Source organism: Zonotrichia leucophrys, unplaced genomic scaffold (genome assembly GCF_028769735.1).
Source record: "Zonotrichia leucophrys gambelii isolate GWCS_2022_RI unplaced genomic scaffold, RI_Zleu_2.0 Scaffold_693_26616, whole genome shotgun sequence".
NCBI lineage: Eukaryota > Metazoa > Chordata > Aves > Passeriformes > Passerellidae > Zonotrichia > Zonotrichia leucophrys.
In genome coordinates, this window is record NW_026992898.1 from 1,746 (window position 1) to 26,616 (window position 24,871).

Genomic DNA, 24,871 nt, shown 5'->3' on the forward strand with positions numbered 1-24,871 from the left:
GGATCCAGGGATCCATGATCATGGATGATGGATCCATGGATGGATCCATGGATAGAGGGCCAGATGGATGGATCCATGGAAGGATCCATGGCTGGATGAAGGGATGGAGGGATCCTTGGATGAATCCATGGAAAGATCCATGGATGGATCGATGGATTCGTGAAAGGAACCATAGATGGATGGATGGATGGATGGATGGATGGATGGATGGATGGATGGATGGATGGAGGGATCCTTGGACGAATCCATTGAAAGATCCATGGATGGATGGATGGATTCGTGAAAGGAACCATAGATGGATGGATGGAGGGAGGTATCCTTGGATGGATCCATGGAAGGATCCATGTAGGGATGGAAGGATCCATGTGTCAATGAATCCATGGGCGGCTCCACGGAGGGACGGACGGATCCCTACCGAGCTGCGAACTTCCCCCAAACCCTTCCCGTTCCCCGCAGTCCCCTTCAGCCTGGACCCCAACTCGGCCGCGGGCTGGCTCTCCGTCTCCGAGGACCTCTCCAGCGTCTCCCAGTGCGGCTACAAAGCCTCCGTGGAGAACCCGGAGCGCTTCACCTCCGCGCCCTGCGTCCTGGGCTCCCGCGGCTTCTCCGAAGGCTTCCACACCTGGGAGGTGGACCTGGGCGGCCTCACCAACTGGCGGGTGGGCGTCTCGCGGCCCCACAGGGGCTCCCACTGGAGTTACCACCACGACGCCCGCTCGGGTTTCTGGTACATCTACCACCTGCAGGGCAAGGACGAGTGCCGGGCGTCCAACGCCGTGCGCTCGCAGACGGCGCCGGGCAACATCCGGCGCGTCCGCGTGGAGCTGGACTGCACCGAGGGCGAGCTCTCCTTCTACGACGCCGACCTGCAGAGCCACATCTACACCTTCCACGAGAAGTTCGGCTGCGCCGTCTTCCCCTATTTCTACGTGGGCAACACCCAGGGCGATTCCAACGCCAAGACGCTCCGGATCTGCCCGCTCCGGGTCCGCGTCCTTGAGGATGTCCCGACCTAGAATGTCTCCTTGCCTCCTGGTGGGGTTCTCCAGGTGCTTTTCCAGGAGAAACAAAAAGAGGGAAGGGATAAAAATGTTTGTGTTATCAAACAAGCAGGGATAAAAATGTTTGTGTTATCTCAGGTTTTTATCGTTATTAAATATTAATAAACATGAGGAATATTATTGATTTATCTCTCCCCCCCTCCGTGTGGTTCTGTGCCCAAATCCCAAATCTTCCTGAAGTCCATGGATCCAAGCTGGGAATGCTTTGGGAGGAAGGGATTTCTCTGACAAATAAGGAGTTCAAGGATTTAAGGGCTTTTTTCTGCAGTTTTCAGGGATTCGGGAATCCCTGCTGTGATCCTTATCCCACTTCTTGGAATGGGAAAATCCCACGGCATTTGGCCGGACGAGGATTCTCCCTGTTCAGGACAGCACAAAAAGGCAACCACCAGCAGAACTCCCATCCTTCGACCCTGTATTGAATTTTATTAATAATTTACCAAATTTATTAAACTATTTTATAAAAAAATAAAATAATTTAATAAATCTATTTTTATCAAATCCCGGAGAATGGGAAAAAAAGCAAAGCTGCCCTGCCAAGCCTCCATATGGAAAACCATCAATGGGAGCATTCCTGGGAGCATCCCACCTCCTCCATCCTTTTCCCCACGGCTTTATCCCTCCGAGGGTTTTTTCCCCAGAATTCCCAGCTCTGGGAATCCGGTGAAGATGCATCATTGGTGTTGGGAAAAGGAGGAAATCTGGAATTTTTGCCCGGAGTTAATCCCGCCCAATTTTTATTTCCAAATCCAGGTGAGTCCTTGGGATTTCAGGTGATTCCATGGGGGAAGGGAAGGGGCCTGGGTGGCCCTTCCTGCTTTTTTCCTGCTTTTTTCCTGCTTTTTTCCTGCTTTTTTCCTGCTTTTTTTCCTGCCCGGATTCCGACGGGAGCGGGTGGTTTCCATGGTTTCCCAGCATTTTCTCGGGAAGCTCCTCGGGAACAGGAGAGGGAGGAGGGAGAACAAAAGGGAGAGGCTGGAGCTGGGGGCGACCCCGGGATCCTCCCACGGCGAATCCCTGGATACGGCAAAGGAGGGAAAAAGAGGGATTGAAGCATCCCAAATCCCTGTGTCCCATCTCCATCCATTCCTCCATTCCATCCCATCCCATCCCATCCCATTATTCCATCCCATCCCAGTCCCAATCCCAATCCAGCTCCATCCCAACCCCAATCCCATCCCACCATAATCCTGCACAGCCATCCCAATCCCAATCCTGATCCATCCCAATCCTGCAATCCAATCCCATCCCAATCCCAATCCCAATCCCAATCATGCTCCATTCCAATCCCAATTCCATCCCATTGCACCCCAATCCTGCATTCCCACCCAATCCCAATCCTGCTCCATCCCAATACCAATCCCAACCCCATCCTATCCTACCCCAATCCTTCATTCCCATCCCACCCCAATCCCAATCCTATCGCAATCCCAATCCTATCCCATCCCAATCCCATTCCCATCCCATCCCATCCCATTCCATCCCATTCCTGCAATCCAATCCCAATCCCATCCCACCCCAATCCCATCCCATTCCAATCCTGCAATCCAATCCCAATCCCAATCTCAACCCTATCCCATCCCAATCCCATCCCACTCCACCCCAATCCTGCATTCTGATCCCAATCCCACCCCAATCCCAATCCCAATCCTGCAATCCAAATCCCAATCCCAATCCCAATCCCATCCCAATCCCATCCCATCCCATCCCAATCCTGCAATCCAATCCCAATCCCAATCCCAATCCCAATCTCAACCCTATCCCATCCCAATCCCATCCCACTCCACCCCAATCCTGCATTCTGATCCCAATCCCACCCCAATCCCAATCCCAATCCTGCAATCCAAATCCCAATCCCAATCCTATCCCAATCCCATCCCATCCCATCCCAATCCTGCATTCTGATCCCAATCCCACCCCAGTCCCAATCCTGTTCCCAATCCTGCTCCATCCCAACCCCGATCCAAATCCAGCTCTATCCCAACTCCAATCACATCCCACCCCAATCCTGCATTTCAATCCCATCTCATCCCATCCCATCCCATCCCATCCCATCCCATCTCATCCCATCCTGTCCTATCCCATCCCATCCCATCCCATCCATCCCATCCCATCCCATCCCATCCCATCCCATCCCATCCCATCCCATCCCATCTCATCTCCATCCTATCCCATCCCATCCTGTTCCCATCTCCATCCCAACCCATCCCATCTTCATTTCCATCCCATCCTGATGGCATGCCACCCCAATCCTGCCTTCCCATCCCATCCAAATCCCAATAGCCCATCCCCTTCCCATCTCCATCCATCTCTATCCCTTCTCTCCATCCCATCCCTTCCCCCAATCCTAATCCCAATCCCAATTCCACAATCCCAATCCCAATCCCAACTCCAATCCCATCCCATTATTTCATCCATTTATTCCATCCCATCCCCATCCGACCCCAATCCCATCCCAATCCCAATCCTGCTCCATCCCAATCCCAACGCCAACCCCATCCCATTACCTCATCCCATTATTCCATCCCATCCCGTGCATCCCATCCCATCCCCAATCCCAATCCTGGTCCATCCCAATCCCATTCCAATCCCTACCTCAGTCCCAATCCCACTTCTAATCCCAATCCCAATTCTAATCCTAACCCCAATCCCATCCCAATCCCAATCCCAATCCCAATCCCAATCCCAATCCCAATCCCAATCCCAATCCCAATCCCAATCCCAATCCCAATCCCAATCCTGGTCCATCCCAATCCCAATTCTAATCCCAACCCCAATCCCATCCCAATCCCAATCCCAATCCCAACCCCAATCCCAATCCCAATCCCAATCTCAATCCCATCCCAATCCCAATCCCAACCCCAATCCTGGTCCATCCCAATCCCAATCCTAATCCCAATCCCAATCCCATCCCAATCCCAATCCCATCCCAATCCCAATCCCATCCCAATCCCAATCCCAATCCTGGTCCATCCCAATCCCAATCCCAATCCCAATCCCAATCCCAATCCTGGTCCATCCCAATCCCAATTATAATCCTAATCCCAATCCCATCCCAATCCCAATCCCAATCCTGGTCCATCCCAATCCCAATCCCAACCCCAATCCTGGTCCATCCCAATCACAATTCTAATCCTAACCCCAATCCCATCCCAATCCCAATCCTGGTCCATCCCAATCCCAATACCAATCCCAATCCTGGTCCATCCCAATCCCAATCTCAATCCCATCCCAATCCCAATCCCAATCCCAATCCCAATCCCAATCCCATCCCATCATCCCATTATCCCATCCCTCTGCCCCATCCTGATCCCGCTCCCTGTCCCATATCCCGACATTTCCCACCACCCCAAAATCCCGGCACTTCCCAAAATTCTGAGAATCCCAGCCCCAATTTTGGCACATTTGGGATGTGTTTGGGAATTTGAGGCCTGGGATTTTTTTCCTTCTTTTCCGGGAATTTTGGAAGATAAATGTGGGGGAAACACTGGGGGGGTCGAGGGGATCCTCTGCACCTTTTTCATCCCAAAATTTAGGATGGAATTCCTGGAATTCCAGCTTGGAAAAAGAGGATTCTTGCTTGGAAGGGTCTCACTAATTTTTATTTTTATTTTTATTTTTATTTTTATTTTTATTTTTATTTTTATTTTTAATTTTTATTTTTATTTTTATTTTTATTTTTATTTTTTTATTTTTATTTTTATTTTTATTTTTATTTTTATTTTTATTTTTATTTTTAGTTTTATTTTTAATTTTTAATTTTTTAAAATTGTTTTTATTTTTTAATTTATTTTGCTTTTGAGTTTTAATTTCTAAATTTTAAATTAATTTTATATCTTAGTGGGTTTTAAAAAAAGATTTAATTAATTTTTGTTTTCCTTCTCTAGGCTTTTATTTCAACTTTAATATTAAAATAGTTATATTTCTAAAAGAGTAATTAATTTTTATGTTATGGACTGGTATTTTCACTCTTATTGTAAAACTGGTTTTTTCCCTTTTTTATTTTTTTTTAGACTTTCATTTCAGCTTTTAATTTGATTTTTTATTCCTATTTTTACATTTACTTTCATTATTCCTTTTATGTTTACCTTAATTTAAAATTTTAATTATTTGTGTTTAAATAAATTATTTACTTCTCTTTTTATATTTATTCTATTATTTTACATTTTATATTTAATAGAATTATTTTATATCTATTCAATCATAACTGTTTATTTAACATATATTTTTTCGTTTATTTTGAATTTATTTTCTATTTTTTGGGGGGGTTGTATTTATTTTTATATTTGTTTTATATCACATTTTTAGGGGGGTTATGTCTATATTTATTTTACATTCATTCTCTCTTTTTCAAATTTATTTTATGTTTATTCTTGGATTTCTTTTAAATTTATTCCATATTTATTTTTGCATTTATTATAAATTAAGTCCGTATTTATTTTTGCATTTATTTAAAATTTATTTTATATTTTTGGCATTTACCTAAAAATTTGTATCGCATTTATTTCACATTCATTTTCAATAATTCCCTCTGTATTTTTCCCACATTTCCCCCATCCCGTTCTCCCGTTTTTATCCCGATTCCCAACAAAATTCCCGTCACTTTTTTCCCATTTTTCCCACAATTCCCGCCCCATTCCCGGGATCCCCCCCGGACCCACCCGGGATTCGGGGCGGGGCCTCCATCGCCGGCTGCTCATCGATGATGTCATTTCTGACCAATCAGCGCCCGACACCGCGACTTTGCCCCGCCCCTCCCCTCCCTCCCGGTACCCGGAGCATCCCAAGGTTTTGGGGGATTTGGGGGATTTTTGGGTGGATTTGGGGGATTTTTGGGGGGACGCGGGGAGGTTCTTCGGGAATTCTGGGAGCCGCTGGAATTCCCAGGGACAGGAATCATGGAAAGGGAGTGGTTTGGGTGGGAAAGGAGCTCGAATCCCGCCCCATTCCAACCCCGGCAACTCCCGCCACAATCCCAGGCTGCTCCAGCCTTTCCTGGAATGCTCCCATGGATTCTCTGGGAATTCCAGCCCAGCCAGGAATCCCTTCCCAAGATCCCACCATTCCAAGCTCCCCTTTCCCACTGGAAGCCATTCCCTGCCTCCTTCCATCCCATTCCCAAATCCCAGCTCTCCTGGAGCCCCTTTGGGATGGGGAAGCGGCTCCAAGGATTCCCTGGATCCTTCCCTGATCCAGCTGCACATTCCCAGCTCTCCCAGGCCTGGATCCATCCCCATCCCGTCTCCTCCTTGAGAAGGAATTTCGGGATCCAGGGATTCACTGGGAATTGGGGACTCCAGGGAGGGTCTCCCTTCCCTTTTCCATCCCCAAATTCCATAAAAATCCCTCGGGATGGATCCTGAGTGTCCTTGATCCCAGAATCCCAGGATGATTTGGGGTGGGATCCATGGACCTTCAATCCCATCCCAGGGACACTTCCCACCATCCCAGGGTGCTCCAAACCCACCCTTGGACACTGCCAGGGATTCTCTGGGAATTCCAGCCCAGCCTTAAAAAGCCACACCTGGAATGTGGGGACAGGAGTCACCTCCAGATGTGAACTTGCCAGCCATTCCCAGCTCCAGGATTTGATCCCAAAATCCATCCCTGAAAAAGACACACCTGGAATGTGGGGACAGGAGCCAGCTCCAGGTGTGACCCTCCCAGAGCCATTCCCGGCTCCAGGATTTGATCCCAAAATCCATCCCTAAAATAATCCACTCCTAAATTCAGGGACATGGAGCCACCTCCAGGTGGGACCATCCCAGAGCCATTCCCAGCTCCAGGATTTGATCCCAAACTCCATCCCTAAAAAAGCCACTCCTGAAATGGGGACATGGAGCCACCTCCAGGTGTGACCCTCCCAGTGCCATTCCCAGCTCCAGGATTTGATCCCAAAATCCATCCCTAAAAAAGACATTCCCAGCTCCAGGATTTGATCCCAAAATCCATCCCTAACAAAACTATTCCCAGCTCCAGGATTTGATCCCCATAATCCATCCCTAAAAAAGCCACACCTGGAATGTGGGGACAGGAGCCACCTCCAGGTGTGACCCTCCCAGTGCTCCCAAAGCCATTCCCAGCTCCAGGATTTGATCCCAAAATCCATCCCTGAAAAAGCCACACCTGAAATGGGGACATGTGACCCTCCCAGTGCTCCCAGTGCCATTCCCAGCTCCAGGATTTGATCCCAAACTCCATCCCTAAAAAAGCCACACCTGGAATGTGGGGACAGGAGCCACCTCCAGGTGTGACCGTGCCAGCCATTCCCAGCTCCAGGATTTGATCCCAAACTCCATCCCTGAAAAAGCCACACCTGAAATCATGGAGCCACCACCAGGTGTGACCATCTCAGCCATTCCCAGCTCCAGGATTTGATCCCAAACTCCATCCCTAAAAAAGCCACACCTGAAATCCGGGAGCCACCTCCAGGTGTGACCTTCCCAGCCATTCCCAGCTCCAGGATTTGATCCCAAACTCCATCCATGAAAAAGTCATTCCAGGCTCCAGGATTTGATCCCAAAATCCATCCCTGGAAAAGCCACACCTGAAATGGGGACATGTGACCCTCCCAGTGTTCCCAGAGCCATTCCCAGCTCCAGGATTTGATCCCAAAATCCATCCCTGAAAAAGCCACACCTGAAATCATGGAGCCACCACCAGGTGTGACAGCCCCAGCCATTCCCAGCTCCAGGATTTGATCCCAAAATCCATCCCTAAAAAAGCCACTCCTGAAATGGGGACATGTGACCCTCCCAGTGTTCCCAGAGCCATTCCCAGCTCCAGGATTTGATCCCAAAATCCATCCCTAAAATAATCCACTCCTAAATTCAGGGACATGGAGCCACGTCCAGGTGTGACCGTCCCAGCCATTCCCAGCTCCAGGATTTGATCCCAAACTCAATCCCTAAAAAAGACATTCCCAGCTCCAGGATTTGATCCCAAAATCCATCCCTAAAATAATCCACTCCTAAATTCAGGGACATGGAGCCACCTCCAGGTGTGACCGTCCCAGTTCTCCCAGTGCCATTCCCACCTCCAGGATCTGATCCATGGCCACCAAGGCCACCAGGAAGGGGGTGCTGCCCGGAGCTGGGATTCCGGGAAGAGCCTGAATCCCGGGATTCTCAAAGGAGCCGCCGGTGCCAGGCACGGCCAGGCCGTCCCCGGAGCCACTCAAGGGCTCTTTGTCCCCAACTTGGCCGCTGGGATTTGACCCTTTCCCGGCCTTTGTCCCTCTGGAATGCGCTCCAGCAAAATTCCCACGGGAATCCCAAATCCTGCTGGCTTGGAAGCTGGTGGGGTAAGGATCGGAAATTCGGGAATTTCAGTGGGATGTCCCTTCCATGGAATTGATGGATCGTGGAAGGGTTTGGAGTGATCCCAGATTTCTCCAATCTCCATCCAACCTGGAATCGAATATTTCAGAGCCAGAATTCACCCCAAAAATTCCAATGGGGATATCCCGTCCTTCCCGATATCCTGCCCCCCAAACCCACCCTAAATCCCTTTTCCAGAGCAATCCCTGTTCCCAAAAACGGAGAAATCCGGATCCTAAAAATACCGGGATGATTCCCAGAGGTGCCGGCAGAAAATAGGCCGGGATGAGGTGGATTTGGACAAGGGGAGCCGAAATACCCCAATTCACCCCAAAATTCCAACAGGGATATCCCATCCTTCCCGATATCCTGCCCTCCAAACCCACCCTAAATCCTTTTTTCCAGAGTTATCCGCATTCCCAAAATGTGACAGAGAAATCCAGATCCTAAAAATACCGGGATGATTCCCAGAGGTGCCGGCAGAAAATAGGCCGGGATGAGGTGGATTTGGACAAGGAGAGCCAAAATACCCAAATTCACCCCAAAATTCCAACGGGGATATCCCGTCCTTCCCGATATCCTGCCCCCCAAACCCACCCTAAATCCCTTTTCCAGAGCAATCCCTGTTCCCAAAAACGGAGAAATCCGGATCCTAAAAATACCGGGATGATTCCCAGAGGTGCCGGACACATGACTGCTGGAAAAGAGGCCGGGATGAGGCGGATTTGGACAAGGAGAGCCGGAATAACCAATTCCTCCCCAAATCCCAATGGGGCCATCCTGTCCTTCCCGATTTCCTGCCCCTAAAATCCATCCTAAATCCCTTTTCCAGAGCCACCCGTGTTCCCAAAATGTGACAGAGAAATCCAGATCCTAAAAATACCGGGATGATTCCCAGAGGTGCTGGAGTGAAATAGGCCAGGATGAGTTGGATTTGGGAAAGAAGAGCAGGAATACCCCAATTCCTCCCCAAAAATTCCAACGGGGCCATCCCGCCCTTCCCGATATCCTGCCTACCCTAAATCCTCTTTCCAGAGTGTCCCCAAAACACGACGGAGAAATCCAGAACCTAAAAATACCGGGATGATTCCCAGAGGTGCCCAAAATGTGACCGATGGAAAATAGGCCAGGATGAGGCGGATTTGGGCAAAAAGAGCCGGAATTTAGGAAGGACTCGGCACTCCGGAGGTGCCCTCGTTCCTCAGAGATTCCCTGGAGACTCCGCTCGCCCCAAAATAGTTTTGGGATCTGGGGCTCGGCCTCTCCGTGTCCCCAAATTGGGGACAGCAGAGGGCGAGTCCGGGTGGGAATGTGGGGCTGGGAATGGTGGGACAGGGTGGGATTGGGATTGGGACATGGGCTGGGGACAGGCCAGGATGGAGGGGACACCCCATTGTCCCCAAATCTTGGAGAGGTCACCCCATTATCCCTAAGGATGGACAGGACACCCCATTGTCCCCTAGGATGGACAGGACATCACATTGTCCCCAAATCTTGGAGATGTCACCTCAAATCCTTGAGGAGTCACCCCATTATCTCAGAGATCACACCCCATTGTCCCTCAGGATGGAGGGGACACCCCAGGATGGAGAGGACACCCCATTGTCCCCAAATCCTGGAGATGTCACCCCATTATCTCAGAGATGACACCCCAATGTCCCTCAGGATGGAGGGGACACCCCAGGATGGACAGGACACCCCATTGTCCCCAAATCTTGGAGATGTCACCCCATTATCCCTAAGGATGGACAGGACACCCCATTGTCCTTCAGGATGGACAGGGCACCCATTGTCCCCAAATCTTGGAGATGTCACCTCAAATCTTTGAGGAGTCACCCCATTATCTCAGAGATGTCACCCCATTGTCCCTCAGGATGGAGGGGACACCCCATTGTCCCCAAATCCTGGAGATGTCACCCCTTTAACCCCAAATCTTGGAGATGTCCCCCCATTATCTCAGAGATGTCACCCCATTGTCCCTCAGGATGGAGGGGACACCCCATTGTCCCCAAATCCTGGAGATGTCACCCCATTATCTCAGAGATGACACCCCATTGTCCCTCAGGATGGAGGGGACACCCCATTGTCCCCAAATCTTGGAGAGGTCACCCCATTATTCCTAAGGATGGACAGGACACCCCATTGTCCTTCAGGATGGACAGGGCACCCATTGTCCCCAAATCCTGGAGATGTCACCCCATTATCTCAGAGATGACACCCCATTGTCCCTCAGGATGGAGGGGACACCCCAGGATGGAGGGGACACCCCATTGTCCCCAAATCTTGGAGATGTCTCCTCATTGTCCCTGGGATGCACAGGACACCCCATTGTCCCCAAATCCTGGAGATGTCACCCTATTGTCCCCCCATATCGATGTCACCCCATTGTCCCCCCATATCGATGTCACCTCATTGTCCCCCCCATACTGATGTCACCCCATTGTCGTCCCCCCAATATCAATTTCACCCCATTGTCTCCCATATCGACGTCACCCCACTGTCCCCACCCTGGAGTTATCACCCCACTGTCCCCCCATATTGATGTCACCCCATTGTCCCCCCATATCGATATCACCTCATTGTCCCCCATATCGATGTCACCCCATTGCCCCCCCCATATTGATGTCACCTGACTGTCCCCCCATATCGATGTCACCCCATTATCCCCCTATATCATGTCACCCCATTGTCATCCCCATGCAATGCCACCTCATTGTCACCCCACTGTCCCCCCCATATCCATGTCACCTCATTGTCCCCCATATCAATGTCACCCCATTGTCCCCCCACCCTGGAAATGTCACCCCATTGTCCCCCCATATTGATGTCACCCCATTGTCCCCCTATATCATGTCACCCCATTGTCATCCCCATAGCAAAGCCACCTCATTGTCACCCCATTGTCCCCCCCATATCGATGTCACTCCAATGTCCCCCATATCGATGTCACCTCATTGTCCCCCATATCGATGTCACCTCATTGTTCCCTCCCCCATACTGATGTTACCTGACTGCCCCCCATATTGATGTCACCCCATTGTCCCCCATATCAGTGTCACCCCATTGCCCCCCCCACATCGATGTCACCTCATTGTCCCCCCATATCGATGCCACCCCCTTGTCCCCACCCAGCAGTTGTCACCCCATTGTCCCCCCAATCAATGTCACCTCATTGTCCCCCCCTATATCGATGTCACCCCATTTTCCCCACATATCGATGTCACTCCATTGTCCCCTATATTGATGCCACCCCATTGTCCCCCACTGTCGAGATGTCACCCCCTTGTCCCCCATATCAATGTCACCCCATTGTCCCCCCCATACTGATGTCACCCCATTGTCCCCCCAATATCAATTTCACCTCATTGTCCCCCATATCGATGTCACCCCACTGTCCCTCACCCTGGAGTTATCACCCCATTGTCCCCCAATATCGATGTCACCCATTGTCCCCCCCATATTGATGTCACCTGACTGTCCCCCCATATCGATGTCACCCCATTGTCATCCCCATAGCAATGCCACCTCATTGTCCCCCATTTTCCCCCCATATCGATGTCACCTCAATGTCCCCCATATCAATGTCACCTCAATGTCCCCCATATCGATGTCACCTCATTGTCCCCTCCCCACACTGATGTCACCTCATTGTCCCCCTCCATATTGATGTCACCCCACTGTCCCCCCATATCGATGTCACCTCATTGTCCCCCATATCAATGTCACCCCATTGTCCCCCCACCTGGGAGTTGTCACCCCATTGTCCCCCCCCCCCTGGAAATGTCACCCCATTGTCCCCCCCATATCGATGTCCCCTCATTGTCCCCCCCTATATCGATGTCACCCCATTGTCCCCCCCACCCTGGAAATGTCACCCCATTGTCCCCCCCCACATATCGATGTCACCTCATTGTCCCCCCATATCGATGCCACCCCATTGTCCCCCACCTTGGAATGTCACCCCATTGTCCCCTCCTATCGATGTCCCCTCATTGTGCCCCCCCCCATATCGATGTCACCCCACTGCCCCCACCTTGGAAATGTCACCCCATTGCCCCCCCCCATATCGATGTCCCCTCATTGTCCCCTATATCGATGTCACCCCACTGCCCCCCAAATTCGAGGGACACCCCAATGTCCCCGCGATGTGACAAGCAGGGACCAGGGACACCTCGCCCCCCCTTGCGACGCCCCGAACCCCTCCGTGTCCCTTTGTCACTTTGTCCCCCCCATCTCCGCCCCGCTCCGCATCCCCCTTCCAATCCACCCCCAAAACCCCAATTTTTCACCCCAAACCCCCTTTTTTTCTTTTAAAACCCCCATTTTTTCCACCCATCCCTTTTTTTCCCCTTTTTTCCCCCTATTCCCTGCTCCAACCCCAAAATAGCTGCGGGCTGTGACGTCACCGGGCGGGGCCCTCATTCGCACGGGGCTCTCGACCAATCAGAGGGCCGGGCGATGATGTCATGGGGGGCGCTGGGGACCCCCCGCCCGGGATCTTCCAAAGCCGCGTTAAAGGAGCCGGGAGAGCGCCAGGAGCAGCGCGACCACCGCCGTGGGGTGAGTCCGGCAGCCCCCCCATGGAATTTTTGGGAATTTTTCGGGAATTTCGGCCGGTTCCTTTCAGGGCAGGAGGGTTTGGATGGATTTGGGGTGGGGGGCGTTGATGTATGGCAATTTTTGGGGCGGGGGGCGTAAAGGATGTGGGGAGAAAAGCAGCGCCCGGGGTGAGTCCGGCAGCCCCCCATTTTTGGGAATTTTTGGGAATTTTTTCCGGAATTTCGGCCGGTTCCGTTCAGAGCAGCAGGGTTAGGATGGATTTGGGGTGGGGGGCGTTGTTGTATGGCAATTTTTTGGGGCGGGGGGCGTAAAGGATGTGGGGAGAAAAGCAGCGCCGACCACCGCCGTGGGGTGAGTCCGGTGGAAATTTTTGGGACATTTTTGGGGCTTTTTTGGGGCATTTTTTGGGAATTTTTGCCGGTTCCTTTCAGGGCAGGAGGGTTTGGATGGATTTGGGGTGGGGGGCGTTGATGTATGGCAATTTTTTGGGGGGGAAAAAAAGGATTTGGGGAGAGGAGCCCCTCAAACACCGCCGTGGGGTGAGTCCGGCAGCCCCCCATGGAATTTTTGGGAATTTTTTTGGGAATTTTACCCGGTTCCTTTCAGAGCAGGAGGGTTAGGATGGATTTGGGGTGGGGGGCGTCGATGTATGGCAATTTTTTGGGGGGGAAAAAAAGGATTTGGGGAGAGGAGCCCCTCGACCACCGCCGTGGGGTGACTCCGGCAGCCCCCCATGGAATTTTTGGGAATTTTTTGGGAATTTCGGCCGGTTCCGTTCAGGGCAGGAGGGTTAGGATGGATTTGGGGCGGGGGGCGTTGATGTATGGCAATTTTTTGGGGCGGGGGCGTAAAGGATGTGGGGAGAGAAAAGCAGCGCCGACCACCGCCGTGGGGTGAATGCGGTGGAAATTTTTGGGATTTTTGGAGATTTTTTGGGGAATTTTTGGGGAATTTTTGCCGGTTCCTTTCAGAGCAGCAGGGTTAGGATGGATTTGGGGCGGGGGGCGTTGATGTATGGCAATTTTTTGGGGCGGGGGGCGTAAAGGATGTGGGGAGAGAAAAGCAGCGCCGACCACCGCCGTGGGGTGAGTCCGGCAGCTGGAATTTTATGGGAATTTTTTGGGAGCATTTTAGGGGATTTTTTTGGAATTTTACCCGGTTCCTTTCAGAGCAGGAGGGTTAGGATGGATTTGGGGTGGGGGGCGTTGCTGTATGGCAATTTTTTGGGGGGGAAAAAAAGGATTTGGGGAGAGGAGCCCCGCGACCACCGCCGTGGGGTGAGTCCGACAGCTGGAATTTTATGGGAATTTTTTGGGGCTTTTTTGGGCATTTTTTGAGAATTTCAGACGGTTCCGTTCAGAGCATCAGGGTTAGGATGGATTTGGGGCGGGGGCGTTGATGTATGGCAATTTTTTTGGGGGGAAAAAAAGGATTTGGGGAGAGGAGCCCCTCAAACACCGCCTTGGGGTGAGTCCGACAGCCCCCGCTGGATTTTTGGGAATTTTTTGCGGGCATTTTTGGGGCATTTTTTGGGAATTTTTGCCGGTTCCTTTCAGAGCAGCAGGGTTAGGATGGATTTGGGGTGGGGGGCGTTGATGTATGGCAATTTTTTTGGGGGAAAAACAGGATTTGGGGAGAGGAGCCCCTCAAACACCGCCGTGGGGTGAGTCCGGCAGCTGGAATTTTATGGAATTTTTTGGGGCTTTTTTGCGGCATTTTTTGAGAATTTTTGCCGGTTCTGTTCAGGGCTGGAGGGTTTGGATGGATTTGGGGGTGTGGGGGGGTTTCAGGTATTTCAAATTTTGGGGGGGCGTAAATGATGTGGGGAGAGGAGCAGTGCGTCCGGCAGCGCCCGCTGGAATTTCTGGGACTTTTTTTTTAATTTTTGGGGATTTTTTGTGAATTTTTGGGGATTTTTTGTGAATTTTTGGGGCATTTTTTTGAGAATTTTTGGGGCATTTTTTGGGCATTTTTTGTGCATTTCTGGGGAATTTTGGGGGGGGTGGGTTTTATAATTTTGGGGGAATTTTTGGGGATTATTTTGTGAATTTTTGGTGAATTTTTTTTGGAATTTTGGCCAGTTCCGTTCATGCCAGGTTAGGATGGATTTGGGATGGAGGGGGCGTTGATGTATGGCAATTTTTGGGGCGTTTTCCAGCTGTCTGGAATTCCTTATCCCGTTCCTTTTTGAGATTTCCCCGCCCCATCCTCATCCTCATCCTCATCCTCATCCTCATCCTCATCCTCATCCTCATCCTCATCCTCGGCTGCTGCCCCCAATTTGGGTTTTAGAGGAGGGATCAGTGTCCGCAACCCCCAGGATTCCCGAGGGATTCTGCACCCCCAGAATTCCCAGAATTTTCCGGGGATCCGCAGAATTCCCCCCACCCCCAAAATCCTTTAGGGACCCCCCCCCCCCCAAAAAATTCCGGGATCTTCGGGGACCCCCATTCCAGCATCCCCCAAAATCCCGGGATTCTGCACCCTCAAAATCCTCAAGGCACCCGAACCCCTCAAAATCCCGAATTTTGAGCCCTCAAAAATCCTCGCAGGACCAGAATTCCCAAAAATTCCGGGATTTCACCCCCCCAGCATTCTCAGGGGATCAAAGCCCACCCTAAAATCCCGGGATTCTGCACCCTCAAAATCCTTGGGGAGAGCGGAACCCCCCTAAAATCCCGGGATTCTGCACCCTCAAAATCCTTAGGGAACCAAAATCCCTGGATTTCGCCCCCCCCCCCCCCAGCATCCTCGGGGACCCGATCCCCCCCAAAATCCCGGGATTCTGCACTCTCAAAATCCTTGGGGGACCCGAAATCCCCCAAAATCCCGGGATTCTGCACCCTCAAAATCCTCGGGGGGACCAGAACCCCCCTAAAATCCTGGAATTCTGCACCCTCAAAATCTTTGGGGGACCCGAATCCCCCCACAAAATCCTGGGATTCTGCACCCCCCATCATATTCAAGGGACCAAAACCCCCCAAAATCCTGGGATTTTGCACCCTCAAAATCCTTGGGGAGACCGGAACCCCCCTAAAATCCTGGGATTCTGCACCCTCAAAATCCTCACAGGACTGGAATCCCCCTAAAATCCCGGGATTCTGCACCCTCAAAATCCTCTGGGGACCAAAAACCCCCCAAAATCCCGGGATTTTGCCCCCCCCGCATCCTCGGGGAACCAAAACCCCCAAAATCCTGGGATTCTGCACCCTCAAAATCCTCACAGGACTGGAATCCCCCAAAATCCCGGGATTTCGCCCCCCTCCCCCCCAGTATCCTCGAGGGGCCAAACCCCCCCCAAAATCCCGGGATTCTGCACCCTCAAAATCCTCTGGGGACCAAAAACCCCCCAAAATCCCGGGATTTTGCCCCCCCCCCCCACATCCTCGGGGAACCAAAACCCCCAAAATCCTGGGATTCTGCACCTTCAAAATCCTCGGGACACCCAAATCCCCATAAAATCCCAGGATTTCACCCCCATCATATTCGGGGGACCAAAACCCCCCAAAATCCCGGGATTTCACCCCCCAACATCCACAGAGTCCCAAATTCCCAGGGCGGACCCCGCTCCCTCTGCATTCCTGGGATCCCGACCCTGCTCCAAATTTTATCCTGTTATCCTGGGATTTCAGCATTCCCGGGATTTTGCACCCCCCCCACCCCTCGAGGGCTGCGCCAGCCCCACCCAGACCCCCCCTTAAAATGTGGAATTCCTGCCGGTGGAAGCGGCCGCTGGAATTTTTATTCCCGGGAAATGGAAAAAGGGATGAGGAGGGGGGAGGGAAAAGGAGCTGCCATCCCATTTTTCCCCTTCTGGAAATTTTTTCCCAATTTTCCACAGGCAGGGAATGGGGAGCCACCCCCCACAAATCCCTTCCCATGGATGAAATTCCTTCATCCATGGGTGGATGATTTTTCCAGGGAAAAAAATGGGAGAGAGGAGATGATGGGAGATGGGAGAGGGAAGATGGGAGATGGGAGGGTCCTTCCCATGGAATTCAGGGTGGGAAAATGGAAAAGTCAGCCCTGCGGAGGGTGGATCCTGCAGGATCCATCACCCTGCCATGTGCGGATGGCTGGGAATGGGATAACCTGGGTTGGGAATGGGATCCCGTGTTTTGGGAATGGGATCGTGTGGTCAGGGATGGGATAACCTGGGTTGGGAATGGGATCCCGTGGTTGGGAATGGGATTGCGTGGTTGGAAATGGGATTTTGTGGCTGGGAATGGGATTGTGCAGCCAGGAATAGGATGGTGTGGTTTGGAATGGGATCACAGGGTTTGGAACAGGATTGTGGGGTTTGGAATGGGATCACGGGGTCGGGAATGGGATCGTTTGGTTGGGAATAGGATTGTAGAGTTGGGAATGGGATCACATGGTTGGGAATGGGATTTTATGGCTGGGAATGGGATTGTGTGGCTGGGAATAGGATCACATGGTTGGGAATGGGATCCTGTGGCTGAGAATGGGATCTCATGGTTGGGAATGGGATTGCATGGTCAGGAATGGGATTTTGTGGTTGGGAATGGGATTTCGTGGTTGGGAATGGGATGGTGTGGCTGGGAATGGGATTTTGTGGTTGGGAATGGGATTTTGTGGCCAGGAATGAGTTTGTGTGGGCAGGAATAGGATGGTGTGGTTTGGGAATAGGATGGTGTGGTTGGGAGTGGGATCACCTGGCTGGGAATGGGATCCCCTCACCGGGAATGGGATGGTGCGATTTGGAATGGGATTGTGTGGCTGGGAATGAGATTTTGCAGCCAGAAATGGGATCGCGTGGTTGGGAATGGGATTGTGTGGTTTGGAATGGGATTGTGTGGTTTGGAATGGGATTTTGTGGTTGGGAACGGGATTTTGTGGTTGGGAATGGGATCCTGTGGTTGGGAATGGGATTGCCTGTCTGGGAATGGGATACAATGGTTGGGAATGGGATTGTGTAGCCAGGAATGGGATCATGTGGTTTGGAATGGGATCGTGTGGTCTGGAATGGCGTGGTTGGGAATGGAATTGTGTGGCCGGGAATGGGATCCCATGGTTGGGAATGGGATTTTGTGGCTGGGAATGGGATGCCATTTCCGGGAATGGGATTTTGTGGCTGGGAATGGGATTGAGTGGTCGGGAATAGGATGATGTGGTCAGGAATGGGATTGTGTGGTTGGGAATGGGATTGAGTGGTCAGGAAAGGGATTACCTGGCTGGGAAAGGGATCGAGGGTTTGGGAATGGGATTTTGTGGTTGGGAATGGGATGGTGTGGTTTGGAATGGGATCCCGTGGTTGAGAATGGGATTGCATGGTTTGGAATGGATTTGAGTGGGCGGGAATGGGATTGTGCGGTTGGGAATGGAATCATGTGGCCGGGAATGGGATGGTGTGGTTTGGAATGGGATTGTGTGGCCAGGAATGGGATTGTGTGGCCAGGAATGGGATGGTGTGGTTTGGAATGGGATCACGGGGTCAGGAATGGGATTGTTTGGTTGGGAATAGGATCGTAGAGTTGGGAATGGGATCACATGGTTAGGAATGGGATTGTGTGGCTGGGAATGGGATCGTGTGGCCGGGAATAGGATGGCGTGGTTTGGAATGGGATCATGTGCTTGGGAATGGGATTTCATTGTTTGGAATGAGACCACATGGTCAGGAGTGGGATTTCGTGATTGGGAATGGGATCAAGTGGTTTGGAACGGGGTCACCTGCCTGGGAATGGGATAGCATGTTTGGGAATGGGATTTTGGGGCTGGGAATGGGATCCCGTGGTTGGGAATGGGATTGCATGGTTTGGAATGGGATCACAGGGTTTGGAATAGGATGGCGTGGTTGGGAACAGGATCGTGTGGTTCGGAATGGGATCACGGGGTCAGGAATGGGATTTTATGGCTGGGAATAGGATTGTGTGGCTGGGAATAGGATCACATGGTTGGGAATGGGATCCTGTGGCTGGGAATGGGATCCCATGGTTGGGAATGGGATTGCATGGTCAGGAATGGGATTGTGTGGTTGGGAATGGGATGCCATGGTTGGGAATGGGATCATGTGGCTGGGAATGGGATTGTGTGGTTGGGAATGGGATTTTGTGGCCAGGAATGGGTTTGTGTGGCTGGGAATAGGATGGTGTGGTTTGGGAATAGGATGGTGTGGTCGGGAATGGGATCACCTGGCTGGGAATGGGATTCCCTCACTGGGAATGGGATGGTGCGATTTGGAATGGGATTTTGTGGCTGGGAATGAGATTTTGCAGCCAGAAATGGGATGGTGTGCTTTGGAATGGGATCACATGGTTGGGAATGGGATTGTGTGGTTTGGAATGGGATTTTGTGGTTGGGAACGGGATTTTGTGGTTGGGAATGGGATCCTGTGGTTGGGAATGGGATTGCCTGGCTGGGAATGGGATACAATGGTTGGGAATGGGATTGTGTAGCCAGGAATGGGATGGTGTGGTTTGGAATGGGATCACAGGGCTGGGAATGGGATCGTGTGGTTTGGAATGGGATCGTGTGGTCTGGAATGGGTTGGTTGGGAATGGAATTGTGTAGCTGGGAATGGGATTGCCTGTCTGAAAATGGTATTTTGTAGCTGGAAATGGGATTGTGTGGCTGGGAATGGGATCGTGTGGCCGGGAATAGGATGGTGTGGTTTGGAATGGGATCACAGGGTTTGGAATAGGATGGCGTGGTTGGGAACAGGATCGTGTGGTTTGGAATGGGATCACGGGGTCAGGAATGGGATTGTTTGGTTGGGAATAGGATCGTAGAGTTGGGAATGGGATCACATGGTTGGGAATGGGATTTTGTGGCTGGGAATGGGATGACATGCTTGGGAATGGGATCACATGGTTGGGAATGGGATTGCCTGGTTGGGAATGGGATTTCGTGGCTGGGAATGGGATGGTGTGGCTGGGAATGGGATACAATGGTTGGGAATGGGATTGCGTGGTCAGGAATAGGATGGTGTGGTTTGGAATGGGATCACGTGGTTGGGAGTGGGTTCGAGTGGGCGGGAATGGGATTGTGAGGTTGGGAATGGGATCACATGGTTGGGAATGGGATGCAATGGCCGGGAATGGGATCATGTGGCTGGGAATGGGATTGAGTGGTCGGGAATAGGATGACGTGGCCAGGAATGGGATTGTGTGGGCGGGAATGGGATTGTGTGGTTGGGAATGGGATCACGGGGTCGGGAATGGGATTGTTTTGTTGGGAATAGGATGGTGTGGTTTGGGAATAGGATGGTGTGGTCGGGAATGGGATCACCTGGCTGGGAATGGGATCCCCTCACTGGGAATGGGATGGTGCGATTTGGAATGGGATTTTGTGGCTGGGAATGAGATTTTGCAGCCAGAAATGGGATGGTGTGGTTTGGAATGGGATCACATGGTTGGGAATGGGATTGTGTGGTTTGGAATGGGATTTTGTGGTTGGGAACGGGATTTTGTGGTTGGGAATGGGATCCTGTGGTTGGGAATGGGATTGCCTGTCTGGGAATGGGATACAATGGTTGGGAATGGGATTGTGTAGCCAGGAATGGGATGGTGTGGTTTGGAATGGGATCACAGGGCTGGGAATGGGATCGTGTGGGCGGGAATGGGATTGTGAATTTGGGAATGGGATCACATGGTTGGGAATGGGATGCAATGGCCGGGAATGGGATCATGCGGCTGGGAATGGGATGGTGTGGCCGGGAAAAGGATGACGTGGCCAGGAATGGGATTGTGTGGCTGGGAACGGGATTGTGTGGTCAAGAATGGGATCACCTGCCTGGGAATGGGATGGCATGGTTTGGAATGTGATTGTGTGGCTGGGAATGGGATCATGTGCTTGGGAATGGGATTTTGTGGCTGGGAATGGGATCCCGTGGCTGGGAATGGGATTGCATGGTTGGGAATGGGATTGTGTGGCTGGGAATGGGATCATTTGCTTGGGAATGGGATTTTGTGGCTGGGAATGGGATCCCATGGTTGGGAATGGGATTGCCTGTCTGGGAATGGGATCATGTGCTTGGGAATGGGATCATCTGATCAGGAATGGGATTGCCTGTCTGGGAATGGGATCACGTGCTTGGGAATGGGATTTTGTGGCTGGGAATGGGATCCCATGGTTGGGGATGGGATAGCATGGTTGGGAATGGGATTGTGTGGCTGGGAATGGGATCCCATGGTTGGGAATGGGATTGTGTGGCTGGGAATGGGATCATTTGCTTGGGAATGGGATTTTGTGGCTGGGAATGGGATCGTGTGGCCGGGAGTAGGATGGAGTGGTTTGGAATTGGATCACGTGATCAGGAATGGGATTGTGCGGCCAGGAATGGGATGGTGGGGTCGGAAATGGGATTGTGCTGCCAGGAATGGGATCACGTGATCAGGAATGGGGTTGTGCTGCCAGGAATGGGATGACATGATCCGGGAATGGGATCATCCCATCCACGCCAGGATTTTGGGGTGACACCAGCAGATCCCCTGGCACATCCCGCTCCCATTGGGAACGGGACAGGGAGGGAATTCCCTCCTCCAAACCCCTGGAAAATCGGCTGCATCCAGGCAGGAACGGGGCTGGGCCCCTCCCCTCCCATCCAGCCGTATCCATAGGGATGGATCCCGTTTCCCGGCCCTGGTGGGCGATCCCCACGTTCCATCCCGTGGGAACGCCACGTGAGGGCTGGATCCCAGGGAAAAGATGGATTTGAGGTGGGAATGCTGGAGCCAAGGAATGGCTTCCAGCTGAGTTATCCATGGATAACCAGAAATCCAGGAACACATCCCTACCCCATCCCCACTATCCCTTCCTGGAAAAGCAGATCCCAACTGGATATTCCCAGATTTTCTCCTGGTTCCCACCCCCAGCAGCCTCTGGAAGCTGTGGCCGGGTTATTTTTGGGATTTTCAGAGCAGATCCCAGGGGAAAGATGGATTTGGGGTGGGAATGCCGGAGCCAGGGAATGGCTTCCAGCCGGGTTATCCATGGATAACCAGAATCCAGGAATCCAGGAACACATCCCTACCCCATCCCCACCATCCCTTCCTGGAAAAGCGGATCCCAACCGGATATTCCCAGATTTTCTCCGGTCCCCACCCCCAGCAGCCTCTGGAAGCTGCAGCTGGGTTATTTTTGGGATTTCCGAGGCAGATCCCAGGGGAAAGATGGATTTGGGATGGGAATGCCGGAGCCAGGGAATGGCTTCCAGCTGGGTTATCCATGGATAACCGGAATCCAGGAATCCAGGAACACATCCCTACCCCATCCCCACCCCATCTCCACCATCGCTGCCTGGAAAAGCGGATCCCAACCGGATATTCCCAGATTTTCTCCCAGTTCCCACCCCCAGCAGCCTCTGGAAGCTGTGGCTTGGTTATTTTTGGGATTTCCGAGGCAGATCCCAGGGGAAAGATGGATTTGGGGTGGGAATGCTGGAGCCAGGGAATGGCTTCCAGCCGGGTTATCCATGGATAACCAGAAATCCAGGAATCCATCCCTGCCCAAGCCCCACCACCCCTGCCTGGAAAAGCAGATCCCAGCTGGATATTCCCAGATTTTCTCCCTGTTCCCACCCCCCAGCAGCCTCTGGAAGCTGCGGCCGGGTCATTTTTGGGATTTTTGGAGCAGATCCCAGGGAAAAGCTGGATTTGGGGTGGGAATGCCGGAGCCAGGGAATGACTTCCAGCCGGGTTATCCATGGATAACTGGAATCCAGGAATCCAGAAACACATCCCTACCCCATCCCCACCATCCCTGCCTGGAAAAGCGGATCCCAACCGGATATTCCCAGATTTTCTCCCTGTTCCCACCCCCAGCAGCCTCTGGAAGCTGCGGCCGGGTTATTTTTGGGATTTCCAAGGCAGATCCCAGGGGAAAGCTGGATTTGGGGTGGGAATGCCGGAGCCAGGGAATGACTTCCAGCCGGGTTATCCATGGATAACCAGAAATCCAGGAACACATCCCCACCCCATCCCCACCATCCCTTCCTGGAAAAGCGGATCCCAACTGGATATTCCCAGATTTTCTCCCTGTTCCCACCCCCAGCAGCCTCTGGAAGCTGTGGCCGGGTTATTTTTGGGATTTTTTGGAGCAGATCCCAGGGAAAAGCTGGATTTGGAGTGGGAATGCTGGAGCCAAGGAATGACTTCCAGGTGGGTTATCCATGGATAACCAGAATCCAGGAATCCATCCCTGCCCAAGCCCCTCCAGCCTTGCCTGGAAAAGCAGATCCCAACCGGATATTCCCAGATTTTCTCCCGGTTCCCACCCCCAGCAGCCTCTGGAAGCTGTGGCCGGGTTATTTTTGGGATTTCCAAGGCAGATCCCAGGGAAAAGCTGGATTTGGGGTGGGAATGCCGGAGCCAGGGAATGGCTTCCAGCTGGGTTATCTATGGATAACTGGAATCCAGGAATCCAGGAATCCATCCCTACCCCATCCCCACCATCCCTTCCTGGAAAAGCGGATCCCAACTGGATATTCCCAGATTTTCTCCCTGTTCCCACCCCCAGCAGCCTCTGGAAGCTGCAGCTGGGTTATTTTTGGGATTTCCGAGGCAGATCCCAGGGGAAAGATGGATTTGGAGTGGGAATGCCAGAGCCAGGGAATGACTTCCAGCTGAGTTATCCATGGATAACTGGAATCCAGGAATCCAGGAACACATCCGCACCCAAGCCCCACCATCCCTGCCTGGAAAAGCAGATCCCAACCGGATATTCCCAGATTTTCTCCCTGTTCCCACCCCCAGCAGCCTCTGGAAGCTGCGGCCGGGTTATTTTTGGGATTTCCAAGGCAGATCCCAGGGGAAAGATGGATTTGGGGTGGGAATGCCGGAGCCAGGGAATGACTTCCAGCCGGGTTATCCATGGACAACCGGAATCCAGGAATCCAGGAATCCACCCCTGCCCAAGCCCCACCATCCCTGCCTGGAAAAGCAGATCCCAGCCGGGTATTCCCAGATTTTCTCCCTGTTCCCACCCCCCAGCAGCCTCTGGAAGCTGTGGCCGGGTTATTTTTGGGATTTTTGGAGCAGATCCCAGGGAAAAGATGGATTTGGAGTGGGAATGTTGGAGCCAAGGAATGGCTTCCAGCTGAGTTATCCATGGATAACCAGAAATCCAGGAATCCATCCCTGCCCAAGCCCCACCATCCCTGCCTGGAAAAGCAGATCGCAACCGGATATTCCCAGATTTTCTCCCTGTTCCCACCCCCAGCAGCCTCTGGAAGCTGTGGCCGGGTTATTTTTGGGATTTTTGGAGCAGATCCCAGGGAAAAGCTGGATTTGGGGTGGGAATGCCGGAGCCAGGGAATGACTTCCAGCCGGGTTATCCATGGACAACCGGAATCCAGGAATCCAGGAACACATCCCCACCCCATCCCCACCATCCCTGCCTGGAAAAGCAGATCCCAGCTGGATATTCCCAGATTTTCTCCCTGTTCCCACCCCCAGCAGCCTCTGGAAACTGTGGCCGGGTTATTTTTGGGATTTCCGAGGCAGATCCCAGGGAAAAGCTGGATTTGGAGTGGGAATGCTGGAGCCAAGGAATGACTTCCAGGTGGGTTATCCATGGATAACCAGAAATCCAGGAATCCATCCCCACCATCCCTGGAAAAGTGGGTCCCAGTCAGATATTCCCAGATTTTCTCCCTGTTCCCACCCCCAGCAGCCTCTGGAAGCTGCGGCCGGGTTATTTTTGGGATTCCAGCAGGATTTGGAAATGAGGGCTGGGATTTTATCGGGATGGGTGGAGCGTGGCACGGCCCTGGAACGCTCATTCCCTCAGGAGCTGCAGGGATTTAAGGATCCCTGTTTTGCAGGAGGGATTTGGGGATCAAAATCCGGGAATAATTCCCAAATTCCACCTCATTTCATGCTTTGGAAAGGTGTTTCCACATTCCCACACCAAAAAACCCCGGGAATGGGGAACAGCCTGGATTATCCCGGTTTTCAGCATTCCCAAGTCCCA

The 24,871-nt window shown here is 52.1% G+C and overlaps 1 protein-coding gene and 1 long non-coding RNA gene across 2 annotated transcripts; one reads left to right on the plus strand and one right to left on the minus strand.

The window, feature by feature from the left end:
- Positions 1-325: 325 nt before the first annotated feature.
- Positions 326-1,183, plus strand: LOC135441924 (E3 ubiquitin-protein ligase TRIM35-like). The gene has a single exon (XM_064701476.1). It carries the CDS (start codon positions 372-374, stop codon positions 1,014-1,016), a length of 645 nt encoding a protein of 214 aa, XP_064557546.1. The 5' UTR covers positions 326-371; the 3' UTR covers positions 1,017-1,183.
- A 276-nt stretch (positions 1,184-1,459) lies between these two features.
- LOC135441925 (uncharacterized) lies at positions 1,460-8,182 on the minus strand. The gene is made up of 2 exons (XR_010438583.1): positions 8,098-8,182; positions 1,460-2,078 (listed from the first exon to the last, which is right to left on the minus strand). It is a non-coding gene; the product is annotated as an uncharacterized LOC135441925 (long non-coding RNA).
- Between the last annotated feature and the right edge of the window lie 16,689 nt (positions 8,183-24,871).